At 55.0% G+C, this 16,799-nt stretch overlaps 3 protein-coding genes across 5 annotated transcripts; 2 read left to right on the top strand and 1 right to left on the bottom strand.

The window, feature by feature from the left end:
- The first annotated feature begins 8 nt into the window (after positions 1-8).
- Positions 9-2,999, top strand: Ube2m (ubiquitin conjugating enzyme E2 M). 2 transcript variants are annotated; one of them, XM_048368851.1, is made up of 6 exons: positions 9-629; positions 1,596-1,690; positions 1,813-1,851; positions 1,955-2,058; positions 2,276-2,387; positions 2,480-2,999. In XM_048368851.1, the coding sequence occupies exons 1-6, from the start codon at positions 521-523 to the stop codon at positions 2,618-2,620; spliced, it is 600 nt and encodes a 199-aa protein (XP_048224808.1). In that variant the 5' UTR covers positions 9-520; the 3' UTR covers positions 2,621-2,999. The 2 variants fall into 2 exon arrangements, with proteins under 2 accessions (XP_048224808.1, XP_048224809.1); XM_048368852.1 differs by having other exon boundaries at positions 13-629; positions 2,324-2,387.
- A 472-nt stretch (positions 3,000-3,471) lies between these two features.
- Positions 3,472-7,101, top strand: Chmp2a (charged multivesicular body protein 2A). Of its 2 annotated transcripts, none has more exons than XM_048368849.1 (6): positions 3,472-3,625; positions 4,202-4,430; positions 6,260-6,439; positions 6,519-6,649; positions 6,733-6,794; positions 6,895-7,101. In XM_048368849.1, the coding sequence occupies exons 2-6, from the start codon at positions 4,263-4,265 to the stop codon at positions 7,020-7,022; spliced, it is 669 nt and encodes a 222-aa protein (XP_048224806.1). In that variant the 5' UTR covers positions 3,472-3,625; positions 4,202-4,262; the 3' UTR covers positions 7,023-7,101. The 2 variants fall into 2 exon arrangements, with proteins under 2 accessions (XP_048224806.1, XP_048224807.1); XM_048368850.1 differs by lacking the exon at positions 3,472-3,625 and adding an exon at positions 3,691-4,001.
- Positions 7,102-7,630: 529 nt separating this feature from the next.
- Trim28 (tripartite motif containing 28) lies at positions 7,631-15,672 on the bottom strand. Its single transcript, XM_048368841.1, has 17 exons — positions 14,964-15,672; positions 14,558-14,670; positions 14,224-14,356; positions 10,742-10,877; positions 10,544-10,660; positions 10,357-10,471; positions 10,088-10,234; positions 9,880-9,994; positions 9,694-9,800; positions 9,579-9,609; positions 9,383-9,428; positions 9,049-9,301; positions 8,644-8,963; positions 8,440-8,563; positions 8,265-8,351; positions 8,048-8,185; positions 7,631-7,957 (listed from the first exon to the last, which is right to left on the bottom strand). The coding sequence occupies exons 1-17, from the start codon at positions 15,301-15,303 to the stop codon at positions 7,781-7,783; spliced, it is 2,499 nt and encodes an 832-aa protein (XP_048224798.1). The 5' UTR covers positions 15,304-15,672; the 3' UTR covers positions 7,631-7,780.
- Between the last annotated feature and the right edge of the window lie 1,127 nt (positions 15,673-16,799).

Below are 16,799 nucleotides of genomic sequence, written 5' to 3'. Positions count from 1 at the left end.
CGGACCGGAAGCGCCGGATCGGGTCGGCGGCGGAAAAGTCCGAAGCTGCGGGGCGCCCGAGGCCGTTGCCGACCTCCGCGAGGAAGCCCCGGCTGCCGCCACCGTGGCTGCGGAATCCTTCTTCCACCCGGAACCGCAGCCCCCTCGCGGAGGGAGCGAGTGAGCGGGGACCGTAAGCCCCCAGGCCGCAGCCACAGCGGCGGCCGAGCCCCTCAAGACCTGAGCGGGCTTAGGGGTTGACGCCGCGGGGGCGGGGCGGGCCGGGCGGGGCCGAGAACAGCCGAGTCCACCCGAGCGTGGCCGACCGGGCCCGAGGCGCAGCAGCAGGCCGGGGCCGGACTACGGGAGCCGAGGCGGGCCGCGCGGTGGGCGCGGAGCGGCGCGGCAGGCCGGGCGGGCGGCGGCAGCGAAGGAGGCCGCGGCTGCGGGTCCGAGGAGCGGAGGCGGCACCAGAGGCGGCGAGGGGCCGGGTGGCCGGGGTCCCGGGCCCCGCGGCGGCGGCGGCGGCGGCGGCGGCAGGATGATCAAGCTGTTCTCGCTGAAACAGCAGAAGAAGGAGGAGGAGTCGGCTGGCGGCACCAAGGGCAGCAGCAAGAAGGCGTCAGCGGCGCAGCTACGGATCCAGAAGGGTAGGGGTCGGAGGGTAGAAGTGGGGGCCTGGGGTCAAGGCCTGCGGCCGAAGGCAGGGATGGCGCCTACGGATCTGGGGGGTGTCGGTGGTCAGGGGCCCGAGGGTTGTGATGCGGGAAACGGGGGTGGGGTGATGCGGTGGTTGGTTTGAGGTGTGATGACATATTCAGAGTCCCTAATACCTGACAGCAGGCCTGAGTGAGAGGCGCGGGCAAGAGAGCTGGGTAAAGTCTGGGGGCCAAGACAGATAGTGGGGGAAGGAAATTGATTTGTTCGGTAAAAATACGATCCAGGAACCTGGGACTTGCTGGGGTCTAGGGGAATAGACAGAGGAAGGTTGGGGATAGTGAATAGCAGAGACTGAAAATACTAGTGAGGGACAATTTAGGCTATTGTCCTGGAAGTCTTAGAGTGGGGAAGGAGCGGGGAGTTATAAGTGTGAGGGAGTAGATAGGAACCAGGGTTGGAATGACACTCAGGAAGAGTGTCAGTGGGAGCTGGAAGATTAAGGGGATGGTTTAGGATATGTAGAGCCAGGGTCCTTAGGGTACAAGTAAATACTGGACAGTGCAGGTCATGATTGGCGAACCTGAGGTTTGAGATTCTCAGGGATTGTTGAAGACCAGAGCTTTGGGGATGGGACATGGGAATGGGACATGGGAATGGGCGCTTAAAAGCTGGTTAGGAAAAATGGGGCTATGGATTTAGAGTTAGGATTCACTCAGGAGATAAGAGTAAGCTATAACTGATGGATGGGGGGGCACTTATACAGAAGAGCCCACTTGTAGTGCAGTGAGCATGAAGAGTGAATTCAGGGATATGGAACAGAATCCATGAGATCCAAGAGGAAGAGGAAGCCATGAAGGCTCTGCTGACACTTGCCCAGAACTTGTCCTTTTTCTCACTTCCTCTGTCTTTTTTCCTTTCTCTCTATCTGGCCCCTTTCTCTTCTTCTAAACACATAGACATAAACGAGCTGAACCTGCCCAAGACGTGTGACATCAGCTTCTCTGACCCAGACGACCTCCTCAACTTCAAGCTGGTTATCTGTCCTGATGAGGTAAAAGCAGACATAGCAGGACTCCCAAGAACAGACCAGGGATGTCCTCAGTGGGTTGAGGGGAGACCTTGTGCCCAGCGGGATCAGGCCCTGATGCCCTTTTCTCCCTCTTCTCCTCCCAGGGCTTCTATAAGAGTGGAAAGTTTGTGTTCAGTTTTAAGGTGAGTCCCAAGTGGGCAGAGATGGCTCAGTGGACTGTGGAGGCAGCACCTAAGGCCCTATCAGGCCTCCTTACCTCCCTCCCTTTTCTTTTCCTGGAGCCAGGTGGGCCAGGGTTACCCACATGACCCCCCCAAGGTGAAGTGTGAGACGATGGTTTATCATCCCAACATTGACCTCGAGGGCAATGTTTGCCTCAACATCCTCCGGTGAGGTCACTGGCTCTCCCCATCCTTTGCCTGTAAGGCCCTCTAAACCTTGAACACTGCATTAGGCTCTGTCCCTTCCCTTCCTCCCTCCCTCATGTGGGCTGTGTTACTCTGTGCCTTCATATCCAGGTGTTCTTCCTAATGCCCTTCCCTGCTCAATATACTCCCTCTACTTCCTCCCATCCATACTCTTCCACTCTAAACCTGGTCTGTTTAGTACTAGCCCACTACTCACCAGACTGACCAGGATGCTCTGTACCCACAGAGAGGACTGGAAGCCAGTCCTTACGATAAACTCCATAATTTATGGCCTGCAGTATCTCTTCTTGGTGAGTAGAAGTGGGCAGTTGGGACTGATGGGAATGGGAAAAGTTTGCCATTTGCCCATGTGGCCAGTTGACCCCATTTATGCTGGCTACAGGAGCCCAATCCCGAGGACCCACTGAACAAGGAGGCCGCCGAGGTCCTGCAGAACAACCGGCGGCTGTTTGAGCAGAATGTGCAGCGCTCCATGAGAGGTGGCTACATCGGGTCCACCTACTTCGAGCGCTGCCTCAAATAGGGTTGGCGCATATCTGCCCCTGCCAGGGTCACCAGCCCGGGCATCCCCTGCAAATATTTATTGGGGGCCACGGGTGGGGTTTGGGGGCCAGTGGGGGGAATCCCTGCGTTGGTCTTGCCACTCCTCCCTGCTACTTACCCCTAGTTATTTTTTTTTTAACCACCATGTGATTATGGTCGGCGCGGCCTTTCCCGACCTGCTCAGCGATGGGAAATGAATTGGCTTGTCTAGCCCCTCCCCCCCCGCTGGGTGCTATCCAGCCCCCCCCCACTCTGGGCTGTGGGGTGGGTGGGCTGGGGTCTGGGTAAGCTGGGCCTCAGAAACCCACCCCTCCATCACTGGAGGTCCCACCAGGCTATTAAAGGGGAATGTTACTGCATGGCCTCTGCGTCTTCCTTCTGTGGGGTGGGAGGGTTAGGGTCAGGTTCTCCAATGGCTTTGGTGGGGATGAGGGGGTGGAACGTGCGTGGTAATACTGCGAGGGTGGGCACCATTGAGCTGGGTGGGATCGCAGATTAAAGGCAAGGGCTTGGTCCACTAGTCCTGGCGGGAAGCCTAGCATGGGGAGTCATCTCTAGCTTTGCCCCTTTCTACCATATGTGGGCTCCCTAACAATCTGCCCGGCGTTGTCTGGAGAAGTCAGTTTCCAGGAATGAATTGTTCCCTAAAATGGGTTGGAGGGCCCTCTAGAGTGAGTAGGCGGAAGGCGGGCCACTCCCACGGAAGCTGGGACCCAGCGTGCCTCTGCTCTTTAGGGCGGGACGAATACTCGCTACAGAGCCGCGGGAGTCGGTGCGCATGCGCCTTGGATTCCCGCGCGTGCGTAGTCCTGCCATTTCCCAGCATTCCCCGTGTGGGCGGGGCGGGTGACGTCAGATGTTTAAGCCGGAAACGGTGGTCGCCGTGAAGGCTACCGAACGGAGGGGCCGTCAGTGGGTTCGCTGCGGACCGGAGCGAGCCGAGTGTGACCCGGAAACGGAAAGACGTTACTCCGTCCCAGCTCCGGTGAGTGACTTGCTGGGCCTCAGGTCCCGAGCGAGTGGTGGCTTCCCTCTGGCTGGGATGTTTAATGCTGCGCCCTTCCCGGAACCCGTCTTCGCTGGCGGCGAACCCTAGCTACTCTCCCCTCTCAGACCTGTCCTCGTTGTGCACCGTCTCTAGTTGCCACCATCAGGTCCATGGTGCATAGGATGCCTGTTTGCCGCTAAGCAATGTATCTCAGCATTCAGGACCCCGATTTTTGTCATGACACCTCCTTCAGAGCCCCACTTCCTGTTGACATTCGGGACCTCAGCCTGCTTTAGTTCAAGCCCCCACAACTGCCGTCCCGGCGCTCGCTTTGGGTTCCGAATACCCCCAACGAGCCCGTCTCAACCCCTGCGTACTCTAGGGGCACATCCCTGGGCTCTTGGGTAGGGAAACAGCTTCTGTCCATATCAAGGTGATAGGTGCTTGGGTCAGCAAAATAGGGTGGCTTTCCAGTGATATCCCCAAGCTGCCCCACATCCCTTTTGGCCTCAATACTTCCTATCCCCACCCTGCCCACCTAAGTAACCTTGTTCTACCTGTTGATCTTTCTAGGCCACACCCTAGAGATAGGCCTCGCGTTTCGTAGGCCTTCTGAAAGCAGGCTCTTAACACCATGGACCTGTTGTTTGGGCGCCGGAAGACGCCAGAAGAGTTACTGCGGCAGAACCAAAGGGCACTGAACCGTGCAATGAGGGAGCTGGATCGAGAGCGACAAAAGCTAGAGACCCAGGAGAAGAAAATTATTGCAGACATCAAAAAAATGGCCAAGCAGGGCCAGATGGTAAGTGTGGGTGGTCAGAGGCTCTGATACAGAATGGTGCCACTTTTTAGCTAGATAGTGCTGTGGTGGTGGACAAGGGAAGCTAAGTTAAGCGTGATTTCCATTTTAGATGTCCGACGAGGCTGCCTCCAAAGAAGTGCTGTCAATCAGAACGAAGACTTGAGAATGACAGTGACCAAAAATTATAGGAAACTGGGAGACCAAGTGAGCTCTAATGGGTGGACAGGGACCAAACAGTTCAGAAGTGTGGGACACAGTAAGAGCTGAAATCAATAGCTAGGAACATGAATGGAGCCAGATGCCAGTGGCTTGCACCTATCACCCTAAGCTACTCAGGTGGAGCTCTAGATGAGAATTGCCCATCACAAACCAATTCAGGCAAACCCAACCAATTTTTTTTTTTTTTTGCCAGCCCTGGGGCTTGAACTCAGGCCCAAACCAAATATTCTTATCTTCAATTATCCAGCAAGAAGGTAGAAGTGAAGGCATCGTGGCTCATGCTTGTAATCCTAGCTATTCAGGAGACAGATATGAGGATCATGGTTCAAAGCTATCCCAGCCAGGAAAAGCCCATGATTCTCATCTCCAACTAAACACCAAAAGCCAAAAGTAGAGCTGTGGCTCAAGTGGGAGAACCCTAACCTTGAGCACAAAAGCTCAGGGACAGGAGCTGTGAATGTGGCTTGGCGGTAGAGTGCTTGCCTAGCATGCATGAAACGTTTCGCTAGGTTCGATTCCTCAGCACCACATAAAAAGAAAATAACTTCTAGAAGTAGTGCTGTGGCTCAAGTGGTAGAGTGCTAGCCTTGAACAAAAAGAAGCAAAGAAGCTACGGACAATGCCCTGAGGCCCAGAACCAGCACCAAAAGTGGGGGGGGGGGGGGAATGTGTAAGTTGAGGTGTGGCACAAGTGGTAGAGCACCATCCTTGAACAAAAGTATGAGGCCTGGGACTGGGAATGTGGCTTAGTGGTAGAGTGCCTAGCATGCATGAAGCCCTGGGTTGCACTCCTCAGTACCACATAAACAGAAAAGGCCAGGAGTGTCACTGTGGCTCAAGTGGTAGAGTACTAGCCAGTCCCTGAATTCAAGCACCATGACTGGCAAAAAAAAAAAAAAGGCAGGGGGTGGAGGGGTGGGGGTGGATTATGAAGCCTGGAGTTCAGTCTTCAGTACTCACACAGATGAGCAACAAGTAAACAAATTTAAGATGGGAAATGGAACCTTTGGTGGACCTGAACAGCATGTCAGCATGGGGCAGAGGATGTGCAGGGGTAAAAACTGGATTTTAAATAGGTTATTCTGAACTCAGCCTTAGGTATTTGCTTGAATCAAGTGGAAGAAACTGTGCTTTGTTTTGAGGGGGTTGCTCTTTGTATTTCTGGGAATTGGGACTGGGACCTGTGTACACTAAGCAAGTACTCCATTGAACAAAATCCACAGCGCCAAGGCACTTTTTTGGTACTCACACTAGTACTTAAGAGGCTTTGTACTGTTTTCTCTCAAGGCTGGCACTCTAGCCACACCACCTCCATTTCCAGCCTTTTACTGGTTAGATGCGTCACTTGGATGTTGTAATGCCTTGGCTTTCAGTCCTTATCCTCAAATCTCAACCTTATAAGTAGCTAATGTTATTATAGGTGTGGAACAAGCAGCAGCTGGCTCCAAGGCAAATTTTGTTTAATGATAATGGGAAATGATGTTATAAGTCCAGGGAGTGATTCTATATGGGGAAGGAAAAAGACTCATAGGTCAGTGACAAAAAGCACATTGAGGTAACTGGAAATAACAGGAATGGAGCTTTATCCTCATACTCTGTCCACTCTCCAGGATGCTGTACGCATCATGGCAAAAGACCTTGTGCGCACCCGGCGCTATGTACGCAAGTTTGTGTTAATGCGAGCCAACATCCAGGCTGTCTCTCTGAAGATACAGACACTCAAGTCTAACAACTCTATGGCACAAGCCATGAAGGGTGTTACCAAGGCCATGGGCACTATGAACAGACAGGTAAGGAAGGTGTACCTCTCCCAATCCCTCTTCCCCTCTCCACTGATCTTCAGGTAACTCACCCACCCTCTACTTGCAGCTGAAATTGCCACAGATACAAAAGATCATGATGGAGTTTGAGCGGCAGGCAGAGATCATGGACATGAAGGAAGAAATGATGAATGATGCTATTGATGATGCCATGGGTGATGAAGACGACGAAGAGGAGAGGTTGTGGGGAAAGGTGGGAAAAAGGGATGTTCTCCTGGTCCCCACTCATGCATAGCCCTCATGGAGTTCCTCCTCTTCCGTAGTGATGCTGTTGTGTCCCAGGTCCTGGATGAGCTGGGACTGAGCCTGACTGATGAGCTGTCAAGTGAGTGCTGCAAAACCTATACTTTTTTTTTCCACGTCTGTCATGTTTGTCACAGCCTGATGCTCCTATATCTCCCCTAAAACTATCACTCTCCCTACAGACCTTCCCTCCACTGGAGGATCACTCAGTGTAGCTGCTGGTGGGAAAAAAGCAGAGGCCACAGCCTCAGCCCTGGCTGATGCCGATGCAGACCTTGAAGAGAGGCTCAAGAATCTGCGAAGAGACTGAGCACCCACCCCCTACCCCTGGGAATGGATAGAGCACCCAGGTTTATCCCCCAACCCCACTAAATAAAAGATTGGACCCTGCTTTCCTAGCCTGTGACATTTATGTAGGGCCAAAGGTCCCAAGACCCAAAGACTCCTGCCTGAGACACTGACTGGGAACTGCTGTGAGCCCAGTTCTTAGACCACTCATATAACACCTAACATGGCTTACCCTGGTGTTAAAAGTCAAAGGGACTAATAACCGGCCCAACGTGGAGAGCTCACTGAAGCTCAAAGAGAATAGCTTGATAGTACATAGGAGAACTGGGGAGTCTCAGTGCAACCTATAGCCTACAATGTAGCCACAGGCCTGAGAAACAACTACACTGGGAGCACAGGTCAGCTCAGGCCTCTGCTATGTATTATACCACCTTCCACCCTGCAAGAGACCCCTTCCCCTCCTCTCCAGGAAATGCCCAATGGGTGTTCTTTCCCACTCTTGGTATGGAGACGGCTTCAGGTGAGCTGAAGGAGGGGAAAAATAGGTTCCTGGGGATTACTGGACAAGGATGAGTGGATGTAGGCAGAGACCAGGCCTCCGGACCAGAGCCCACAACCAGGAGAGGCCTGAGCAACTGGTGAAGTTTTTATTAAATCCACAGAAGTAAAAACCATTTTGTGAGACTGAGGGATAGGACACCAGGGAGGAGATCAGGTCACCTGGGGGAAGGGAGGGGAGACAAACATGGGGTGACAGAAGAGACCAGAGCCAATCTGGCTTCAGGGGCCCTCACCAGGACCACCAGACAGCTCCTGGGAACTTAGGTTAGCACTGGGCAGACTCAGCGGCGGAGGCTCCACCAACACAGCAGAGAACTTGGTGTCACCGAAGGCATCATTCATGCGTGTCTCGAAAAAACGCTGTAGGCCGATGATGGACTGCACATCCGCCTTGTCCTAGACCAAGCAGGGGGTGCAGCAATGAGTGGGTGGGTCCTGCTCCTGGCTCTCGCTCCCGCCTTCAGTCCAATAACCCCACATACTTACCTCAGTCAACTTGTTGAACTGCTTGAACATGCGGCCCACATCCTGGGCGAACTCCTGTGGAGAACTGTAAGGGGGTGACAGCTTTTCTTGGAGGCGGGCGCGGATCAGGGTTAGGTCCAAGGTGCCACCAGGCTGCTCCTGTACTCAGGCAGACAGACATACACATTGAGAATAAGGCCAGCTTTCACCACTCCTCTCCTATCAGTCTGGCACTCACCAGGGAGAAAGTGGAGTCAGTAACCAGCTGGTGTAGAGGACGGCAGGGTTCATGGCAGAACAGGGCCAGCAGGACACGTTCACATTTCTACAAACAGTACAAGGAAATAAATGTCAAAGCTGCAGGGTATTTCCACCACAAAGCCACCCATACGTAAAAATATGGCTCCTCTTACCCGTTGGTTGGCTGGCGAGAGCTTGGCTACTACACCAGTGCTGTCCCCACCATCCAAGCTAAGGCTACCATCCTCCTCCTTCAGGTCAGGAAGCACATGGCAGAGCGAGCAGCTCCACTCCTCCCTAGGGCAAAAAGTGACAAAGTACAGGTCAGCCCTCCAGTCCTGCCCACAACCCACCCACCCATCCAGCTTTGCACACACCCTGGCACATCCTGTAGAGCAGGTAGGTGGCAGTCCAGGTGGAAGCAAAACTCGCACTGGTTGCACATGACCAAGTCTCCTGGCTTCTGGCAGACACGGCAGATGGTGGCACTGTCATCTAGAGTGCCTGGGCCACCAGCTGGGGCTGAAGTGCCCTCAGGAGCCACCACCTCCAGGCCAGAGCTAGTACTTCCACTTGGTGATGCCAGACGGGGGCCCTCAGTGCCAGGGCCCTCAGTCATCGCCATAAGCACAGGCTTGGTCTCAGGACCCTCAGTGGCAGCAGGAGGGGCTCCAATAGCAGCCTCTGTCTCCTCCTCCTGGCAAGGCAATGAGAGGTTTTACTAGGAGTTCACATCTGGGTGAGAGTTATCCTTCAAACTTGGTCCCTTAGAACAGGCTCACCTTAACAATGGCCATGGCAGGCAGGGGTGAGGCACCAGGAGCCCCAGGGGGAACAGCCCCTGACTGACCAGCTGCTGCTGCCGCCGCACCACGCTCAATTACGATGAGGTTGTAGTCCTCAGTGGTACTGCCAGGAAAGACTTTGAAGACTGGTGGCTGGCTATCAGCTGTAAGGTCCAGGTCTAGGCGTTCAAGGCTCACACGAGGCACCTTGCGCATGAGGCCACTCACTTCACCCTCAGCTGGTCGGGACCTACAGATATACCTTTGCGTTGAGTACCTCCAACCCTATCCTTCCGCCCACTTTCCACCCTGGGGGAAATGCCACACTCACCGCTTCATGCCCGATACATGAGGCTCTGCACTTGTGTAGGGATCATCTGCTCAGAAAGGTAAGCAGAGGAGATATGGGGACTTAGCTCAAATGGTAGATCAAGGAATGAGACCCTGAATTCCCCACAAGGCAGCAAGTTAGGACAGATACTGGGCAGTCACTGGGAACCTCCCACTTACCAACCTGAGCTACTTACCTGACCCAAAGCCGTAGCCTTCTTCCATAGACTACAAACAGAACAAAGGTAACCTCAGTAGGGCGGACACCCCATGGAACTCTGTTCTGCTATGTGAGTCCTCTAGCCTGCTTACCTGGTTGCTGCCCGAGCCCTGCTTGCTCAGGGGCCCTGGGGCTCTTGGTGGAGCCATGGGTGGAGGACCTGTGGAGTTGGTACCAGGACGCTCAGCCACAATCTTGCCTAAAAGAAGAGAAAAGCCTAAGTAGTCACAACACCTGGGGTGGTAAAACAAGAGCATATGCAAAGGAGTAAGACCCACCAAAGGCCTCAGCACTCTTGGTCCAGGCATTGAGGTCCCACTGAAACTTCATCTCGCCATGTGGCTCCACAGGATCCACAATCATTTTAAGGGCTCGATGCAGCTGGAAATAGATCTGTTGGGGAAAACAGATGGGTCAAAGTACAATGACAATGAAAAGGGGGCCGATGATGCTGAGGCCACCTTCCTGAAACCCATCACCACATACCAGCTTCTTGGAAAGCAGCAGAGCAGTGTTGTTGTCACTTTCCAGAGCCCAAGATGCAAATCGCAGGATGTGCTCCTGATGTTTCTGGATCTTGGTCATAGTCCAGTGCTGCCGCTCCAGGCGTTCCTGCTGCCCCTCAGTAACCTTCTGCAGATAAAGGGGAACAAAGTGAGCAAAGAAGGTAGACGATCACTGGAGTCCCCCTCTACCTGGATGGCATCAACCAGAAAAAAGGGCCCAAGTACCACCTCCACCTACATATGGCCTACCTGGGCATCGTTGACCAGCACACGACCTCGCTTATTCAATTCCTTCATGATCTGCAGGATGGCCATCTTGACATCAACCTGCACACGCTTCTGTACATCAGACACCTGGCGGATCCTAGGACACAGGACCAATCAGGCCAGGAAGTCTTGCCCCAGGCCACCCCACAATCCTGGTACCCACACTTACGAGCTGCGAACCTCCTTGGTATTCTTCTGCAATGTAGCATGTTTGTCGCCGAGGCGCTTCACCAGAGAAGCCAGCAACTTACGCTGGTTCCTCACTGCATCCTCCAGGAACTGATACCTGAAAGCAAATGTGGACCTGCATGCTAAGGCCAGAAATAGCTGGCACCACCCACCAACTATGCCTCAGGATATAACTCACTGGTGGTCCTTATGGGCATTGAGCTGGCAGTCCCGACAGGTGAGGGTATCGCAGCTCTCACAGAACAGCACAAGGGGTTCGTGCTTATGCACATTGCAATAGACAGTACGTTCACCATCCCGAGACTTGGCTGGCCCTGAAGTGGTAAACATCAAGATGAGCCTTTGCCCTTAGCCACTTCAGATGGTAGACAGTTTAGGGCCCTGTTTCCTGTCTGTCTGTTATATAACTTTAGCTCACCTACTGGGAAGATCTACCCTCCCCTAAACTGGCCCAAGTCTATTCTAACTTCGTTTGGTTTTGTTTTGCTTTTTTGCAAGTCCTGGGGCTCGAACTCAGGGCCTGAGCACTGTCCCTGGCTTCATTTGGCTCAAGACTAGCACTCTGCCACTTGAGCCACAGCACCACTTCTGGCTTTTTCTATATATGTGGTGCTGAGGAATCAAACCCAGGGCTTCATGTATACGAGACGAGCACTTTACCACTAGGCCATATCCCCAGCCCACTCTATTCTAACTTCTTTGAGAAAAAAAGTGAAGAGTAAGGACAACACAACAGTCTGCTAAAAGAACCCCCCACCCCACCCAGCCCTGCGCTTTGCCATTCCCTGAAAGCCCCTCTAGGAAGGTGCAGTTCTGCCTGCCTACAAACCATTTGCCAATTAGCTCTCTTCTGCTCATGGTAATCTTCCCTGTCTCATAAGGAGAAAATGCCTTAAGTCTCTCATTACACAAGCCACAGAAAGTTTCCAAGGCCTTGTCAGAATGGAACGCAAGGCATCACTTTGGGGTCCTCAGAATGACAGAAGATCCCCTTTCTCTGGTTAACAAGCAAAATACAAAAAGTAGAGATGTGGCTCGGGTGCTAGGGAAAAAGCTAAGGGATACAGTGCTCTAACCCTGAGAGTCCAAGCTGCAGTACAACCAAAAAAAAGCAAGCTGGGGCTGAGAATAGGGCCTAGTGGTAGAGTGCTTGCCTCATACACGAAGCCCTGGGTTGATTCCTCAGTAGCACATATATATAGAAAAAGCCAGAAGGGGGCTGGGGATATGGCTTAGTGGCAAGAGTGTCTGCCTCATATACATGAGGCCCTGGGTTCGATTCCCCAGCACCACACATGCAGAAAATGGCCAGAAGTGGTGCTGTGGCTCAAGTGGCAGAATGCTAGCCTTGAGCAAAAAGAAGCCAGGGACAGTGCTCAGGCCCTGAGTCCAAGCCCAGGACTGGCCAAAAAAAAAAGCCAGAAGGGGCGCTTCTCAAGAGGTAGAGTGCTGGGCTGGGGATATGGCCTAGTGGCAAGAGAGCTTGCCTCATATACATGAGGCCCTGGATTCAATTCCCCAGCACCACATATACAGAAACGGCCAGAACAGGCACTGTGGCTCAAGTGGCAGAGTGCTAGCCTTGAGCAAAAAAGGAAGCCAGGGACAGTGCTCAGGCCCTGAGTTCAAGCACCAGGACTGGAAAAACAAAACAAAAAAAGCAAGCTGGTTTGGCATACAAGTCACTATCTTTCACCCCAAATACTGGGTAGACCAACTAACTATACCACTGAACATGGACATTAGCTTCCCCAGCTTCCCCAATGCTACCCACTTCCGTACCTCTGGAAACCAGGATTTCAGCAAACCTAGCTGTGCTGTGCATCCATCCTAGTTTGTTTTGTTTTTTTTTGGCCATCCTGCGGCTTGAACTCAGAGGCCTAGGCTCCATCCCTGAGCCTTTCTGTGCTCAAGGCCAGCACTCTACCACTTGAGCCACAGCACTATGTCTGGCCTTTTCTATTTGGTACTGAGAAATCAAACCCAGGTCCTTCATGTATGGTAGGCAAGTACTCTTCCACTAAGCCACATTCCCAGCCCCCATCCTGGTTCTTGAGGGACCATAAGCCACCACCCTCCATTACAATCTATCTTCTGGGCCAAGAAAATATATCAAAAGACTTCTCATGAACAACACAATGGTGCATGCCTGTAATCAGAAACTCAGAAGGCAGAAATCAAGAGAACACAGTACAAGAACAGCCTGCGGGAGGTAAAATTTACCAAGATCCCCAATTCAACCAACCACCATGTTATCCTATCCCAACTATAGAAGAGTGTGCTATAGGGCTGCACCCAGACCAAAAAAACCCTGACATTCTACTCTATTAAACCAAAAAAGAGTAGGCTAACTCAAATGGTAAAGACTGCCACAAGTATAAGGCTGTGCATTAAACTCCCGGTACCACCAAAATAAAAGTGAAAAGCTACACATGGGAGGGAACTAGACAGACTTTTTGTTCTTGTTTTTTGTGGCTGGTCTTGAGATTTGATTTCAGGGGCTGGGCATGGTGCTGAGCTCTTTTGCTCAAGGCTAGCTAGAACTCTACCACTTTGAGCTACAGTGTCACTCCTGACTTTCAAGAGGCTGAGAACTGAGGATGATGCTTCAATGTCAGCCAGCCCTGTCAAGAAAATCAGTCAAACTCACCTCCAATTAAACACCAAAAAACCAGAACTGAAACTGTGGCTCAAGTGGTAGAGCAGTAGCCTTCAACAACAACAAAAATCAAGACGGTTTAAACTCCAGGACTGGCACCAAAAAAAAAAAAAGCAGTGGCTTGTGGCTGTACTCTTAGCTACTGAGAAGGCTGAAATCTGAGAATCCTGTTAGCCAGCCTGGGCATGAAAGTCCACGAGACTTATGGCCAATTAACCACCAGAAAACCGGAAGTGGCACTGTGGCTCAAGTGGTAGAGCGCTAGCCTTGAGCTGAACAACTCAGGGACAGTGCTCAGACCAAGTTCATGCCCTACAAAAAAATAAGGGGTGGGAAGCCTGTCCCAGGGGAGGTTCAAGTGGTAGAGCAGCTAAACAGCAAACACAACATCCTGAAATCAATCTCCCAGTACTATTACAACAGCCACCCCCAAATGGTGTCCCAGCCAGATAGCAGTGAGAGATCTGAAGCTCACAGTTCAAAGGCAACACAGGAAAGTCCATGAAACTGTTATCCTCAATTAACCAGAGAGAAAGAGAGAGAGAAGAAAAAGCCAGAAGTGGAACTGTGCCACCAGGCACTGCTACAGTGCTATCATGGAGAAGAGCTCAGGCCAAATCACACACCCGGAACTGGCACAAATGTGTCCCAGAAGCCTCGTTTCCCAGGACACATTATGCCAGGGTTCCCAAAATCCAGTAATTTCCTCCTAGCTACATATGCTGAGCCTTTCACACCCAGAATCCTTTCCACCCCCTGTGGCATGTTAAGAACCTCTAAGCAGCTGTGTCCATGCCTCCCAAATAGTCCCCTAGACACTGCACACTAGAGCTCAAGCACTCACTCTTGAGATCTGCTCTCAGGCCCTCCCAATGGTATACCCCTTATTAAGCCACCCTAAGTAAGACATACCTGTCACACGCACACCTCAATAGCTAACAAAGTATAAAAGGGGACAACTGGACAGGAGAGTGTCTCCACCACCATCTCCCAGCACATACCAGTGGAGCGCACAGTATGATCCTTGGTGTACTTCACCCGCTGGTGAGCCTCCACACACGTCTCACACAGTGGCTCAGAACACTCCACACAATAGCTGGTGGCTGGGGCATTATCTTCACAGCTAGTGCAGCACTGTCAAGAAAGAAGAATCAGAAGGGGGAAAACCAAAATCACAAAGCAAATGCATGTCTGTCCCTCTGAGAAAACCTGAGCCTAAGGTAGCCCCCTGGATCCAGGGAGCCCAGGCAAAAGCCAGAGTTGGTGCTAGGCTCTCCCACGAGGGGTGACCCATCCTCACGGCCAAATCTCGTTGATTGTGGGAGTAGGACGCACCTGGTTGGCATCCTGGGCATCAGAGGCAGCCTTGCTGCCGCTATCGCGCATGAAATAATTCTCAACGATGTCTTTCAAGAAGCACTGCTGCTTGCACACGGGGCAGTCCACCACTGCGGAAGGCAGGGGCTTGTGAGGACCGGGCGCTCACTCAGGGGCTACCCTCCCCTCCCTCTTTGCTGCCAACTTCAGCCAGATGCCCTCGACGCCCAACGCATCCCCGCGTAGGGCACGGAACCCGCACTCCCCGCCGCCCCCCAACGCCAGCCACATTAGGTCCAGTCCAACCCTTCCTACGCTCCCAGCCCCCACAGGCGCAGCGCCCCCCGCTCGGGCCCCGGGCCGACCCGAGGCCGCGGGGGGGGGGGGAGGGGCGCCCCGGCGCGCCGCGCCGCGCCGCACTCACCGGCGCCGTCGCCCGCCGCGCCGCCGTCCCCCGAGCTGTTGGCCGCGGCCGGCGCCGCGGGCCCCAGGCAGGCGCTGCAGGCCGAGTGCAGGCAGGGCAGCAGCCGCGGCTCCCGCTCGGGCCTCAGGCGCTCCCGGCACACCCCGCAGTGCTCCAGCAGCTCCAGCACCTCGCCGCCGCCCGCCGCGGGAGACGACGCCGAGGCCGAGGCTGCGGCCGAGCCCGCGGCCGAGGAGGCGGCAGCGCGCTTTTCGCTGCCCGCCGAGCTTTCGCCCGGGCCCGGGCTGCTCGAAGCGGCCGAAGCCGCTGCCGAGGAGGCCGCCGCCGCCGAGGCCGCCATTCACACGCCGCCGGGGGCGCCCAGAGGGGGAGGGGGGCTCAGTGCCTGCTGCGCAGGCGCAGTCGTGCTCGCCGTCAACGGCTGGGCCGAGGCCGCCGCGAGGCCGAGCACCGCCACGCGTCTCCTGGGTCGCCGCCCGCCGCGCGTGGGGCGCTTCTCGACTCCGCCGGCTGCTGCTGCCTGCTCGCCTCCCGACGGCGGCACCCGCAGTTCCTCTGCAGCCGCCGACCGTATTCGCCAGATGCTAGCACACGACCGCTCGACCGCGCGCCCACTCGCAGAAAGAGCCGCGGCCTGGGGGCGGGACAGAAATAACTGGCGCCGCCGCGCACGCGCGTTGGCCGCCGCACGCCCGGGGGCGGAGCCCAGAACGGCAGCCTCCGGCGGGGCAGAGAGTATGGCCACCCACCCTGTACCACCCCACCCTCCACACGGGTAGTGGTGGGGGCGGAGGGGGGGAAGGGGGGAGGGAGGAGACGTCCAGGCCGCTAATGACGAGGCAGGGAGGGAGGGCCACTTCTACCCCGCTCCACCCGCTGGTGCACCGAGCAAGTCCCCCCCCTACCGCCACCACCTTAGACGCTCGAGCGCATGCGCAATACCTCTAGTCACTTCCCGCCCCCGTGCCGCCGCACCGCCAATCGTCCACGAAAGGGGCGGAGCCCGGTGGGCGGGGCTCGGTGGGCGGGGCCGGATCAAGGCAACCCCTCACCCCTGATGGGGCGCACGGGGCTCTGAGCAAGTTTCTTTCGGGGCACCCAAGTTACCCTAAGTTACTACGCTTGGGAGCCAGGAAAGCTCAACGTAGATCACTAGCTGTGGGGCAGCCGGTTTACGGAATCCTGCCCAATCCCCTCAAAAGCCGCCTCGCCTACTGTTGACTGCGATGTTTTTGGTGGTGGGTGACCAAGCTCTAAAGTGGAGTGTAGGCCTGGTCTGGGAAGGGGAGTCACACTGACGGTGACGGAAGCGGACATCTAGATGTCCAAGGAGGAAAACAGGGTGCAAGGAACCCGCTGTGGCCAGGGAAGTAGGACCTGTGGGGGAGGGATTCGGTCTGGGTAAAAGCTCTAAGGAAAGCGGGGTCTGGCTGCAAAGAATCCTGCCTGGGGGTTGGGTGGACCCCAGCAGAGGAGGCAAAGCGGGAGCAGTAGGGAGAGGGGAGCCCGCCCGACACCCCCAGGTGATGAGAGCCCAAGGTGGGCACGGAGGCCTTGAGTTTCGGGCCTGACCACCTCTGGCGGCAGGTGACCCCGGAGGGCCGGACGCCCAGGCAAGCAACAGATGGGGCCGAGCGGGTCGGGAGAACGCGGCATCCCGGCGGCGGGGCTCTAGTGGAGTCCACACCAGCCACCGCGGCATCCGGTGTGGCCTTTGTTCCCCACGGGGTTGGGGGCCCACGAGGCTTTGTCCCCGCCCCGGCCTTTGTTCCTCACCCGGAGACCGGCCGCGCAGAGCCCACCCCTCCGCGCGCCACGCCCCCAGGCCTTGCCCGG

The sequence above is a fragment of the Perognathus longimembris genome, chromosome 20, assembly GCF_023159225.1.
Source record: "Perognathus longimembris pacificus isolate PPM17 chromosome 20, ASM2315922v1, whole genome shotgun sequence".
Taxonomy (NCBI): domain Eukaryota; kingdom Metazoa; phylum Chordata; class Mammalia; order Rodentia; family Heteromyidae; genus Perognathus; species Perognathus longimembris.
The sequence above is the reverse complement of the archived record's forward strand: the minus strand, read 5'-3'. Positions and strand labels throughout refer to the sequence as shown.

Excerpts from the sequence above, each read along its gene's own strand:
- Ube2m (XM_048368851.1), top strand. The coding sequence starts at position 521 with ATGATCAAGCTGTTCTCGCTGAAACAGCAGAAGAAGGAGGAGGAGTCG. Across the intron at positions 630-1,595 it reads GCAGCTACGGATCCAGAAGG|ACATAAACGAGCTGAACCTG; the intron begins GTAGGGGTCGGA and ends CTAAACACATAG. Across the intron at positions 2,388-2,479 it reads GCCTGCAGTATCTCTTCTTG|GAGCCCAATCCCGAGGACCC; the intron begins GTGAGTAGAAGT and ends TGCTGGCTACAG.
- Chmp2a (XM_048368849.1), top strand. The coding sequence starts at position 4,263 with ATGGACCTGTTGTTTGGGCGCCGGAAGACGCCAGAAGAGTTACTGCGG. Across the intron at positions 4,431-6,259 it reads TGGCCAAGCAGGGCCAGATG|GATGCTGTACGCATCATGGC; the intron begins GTAAGTGTGGGT and ends TCCACTCTCCAG. Across the intron at positions 6,795-6,894 it reads CCTGACTGATGAGCTGTCAA|ACCTTCCCTCCACTGGAGGA; the intron begins GTGAGTGCTGCA and ends CTCTCCCTACAG.
- Trim28 (XM_048368841.1), bottom strand. The coding sequence starts at position 15,303 with ATGGCGGCCTCGGCGGCGGCGGCCTCCTCGGCAGCGGCTTCGGCCGCT. Across the intron at positions 9,610-9,693 it reads AGGGCTCGGGCAGCAACCAG|TCTATGGAAGAAGGCTACGG; the intron begins GTAAGCAGGCTA and ends TTCTGTTTGTAG. Across the intron at positions 7,958-8,047 it reads AGTTCAACAAGTTGACTGAG|GACAAGGCGGATGTGCAGTC; the intron begins GTAAGTATGTGG and ends TGCTTGGTCTAG.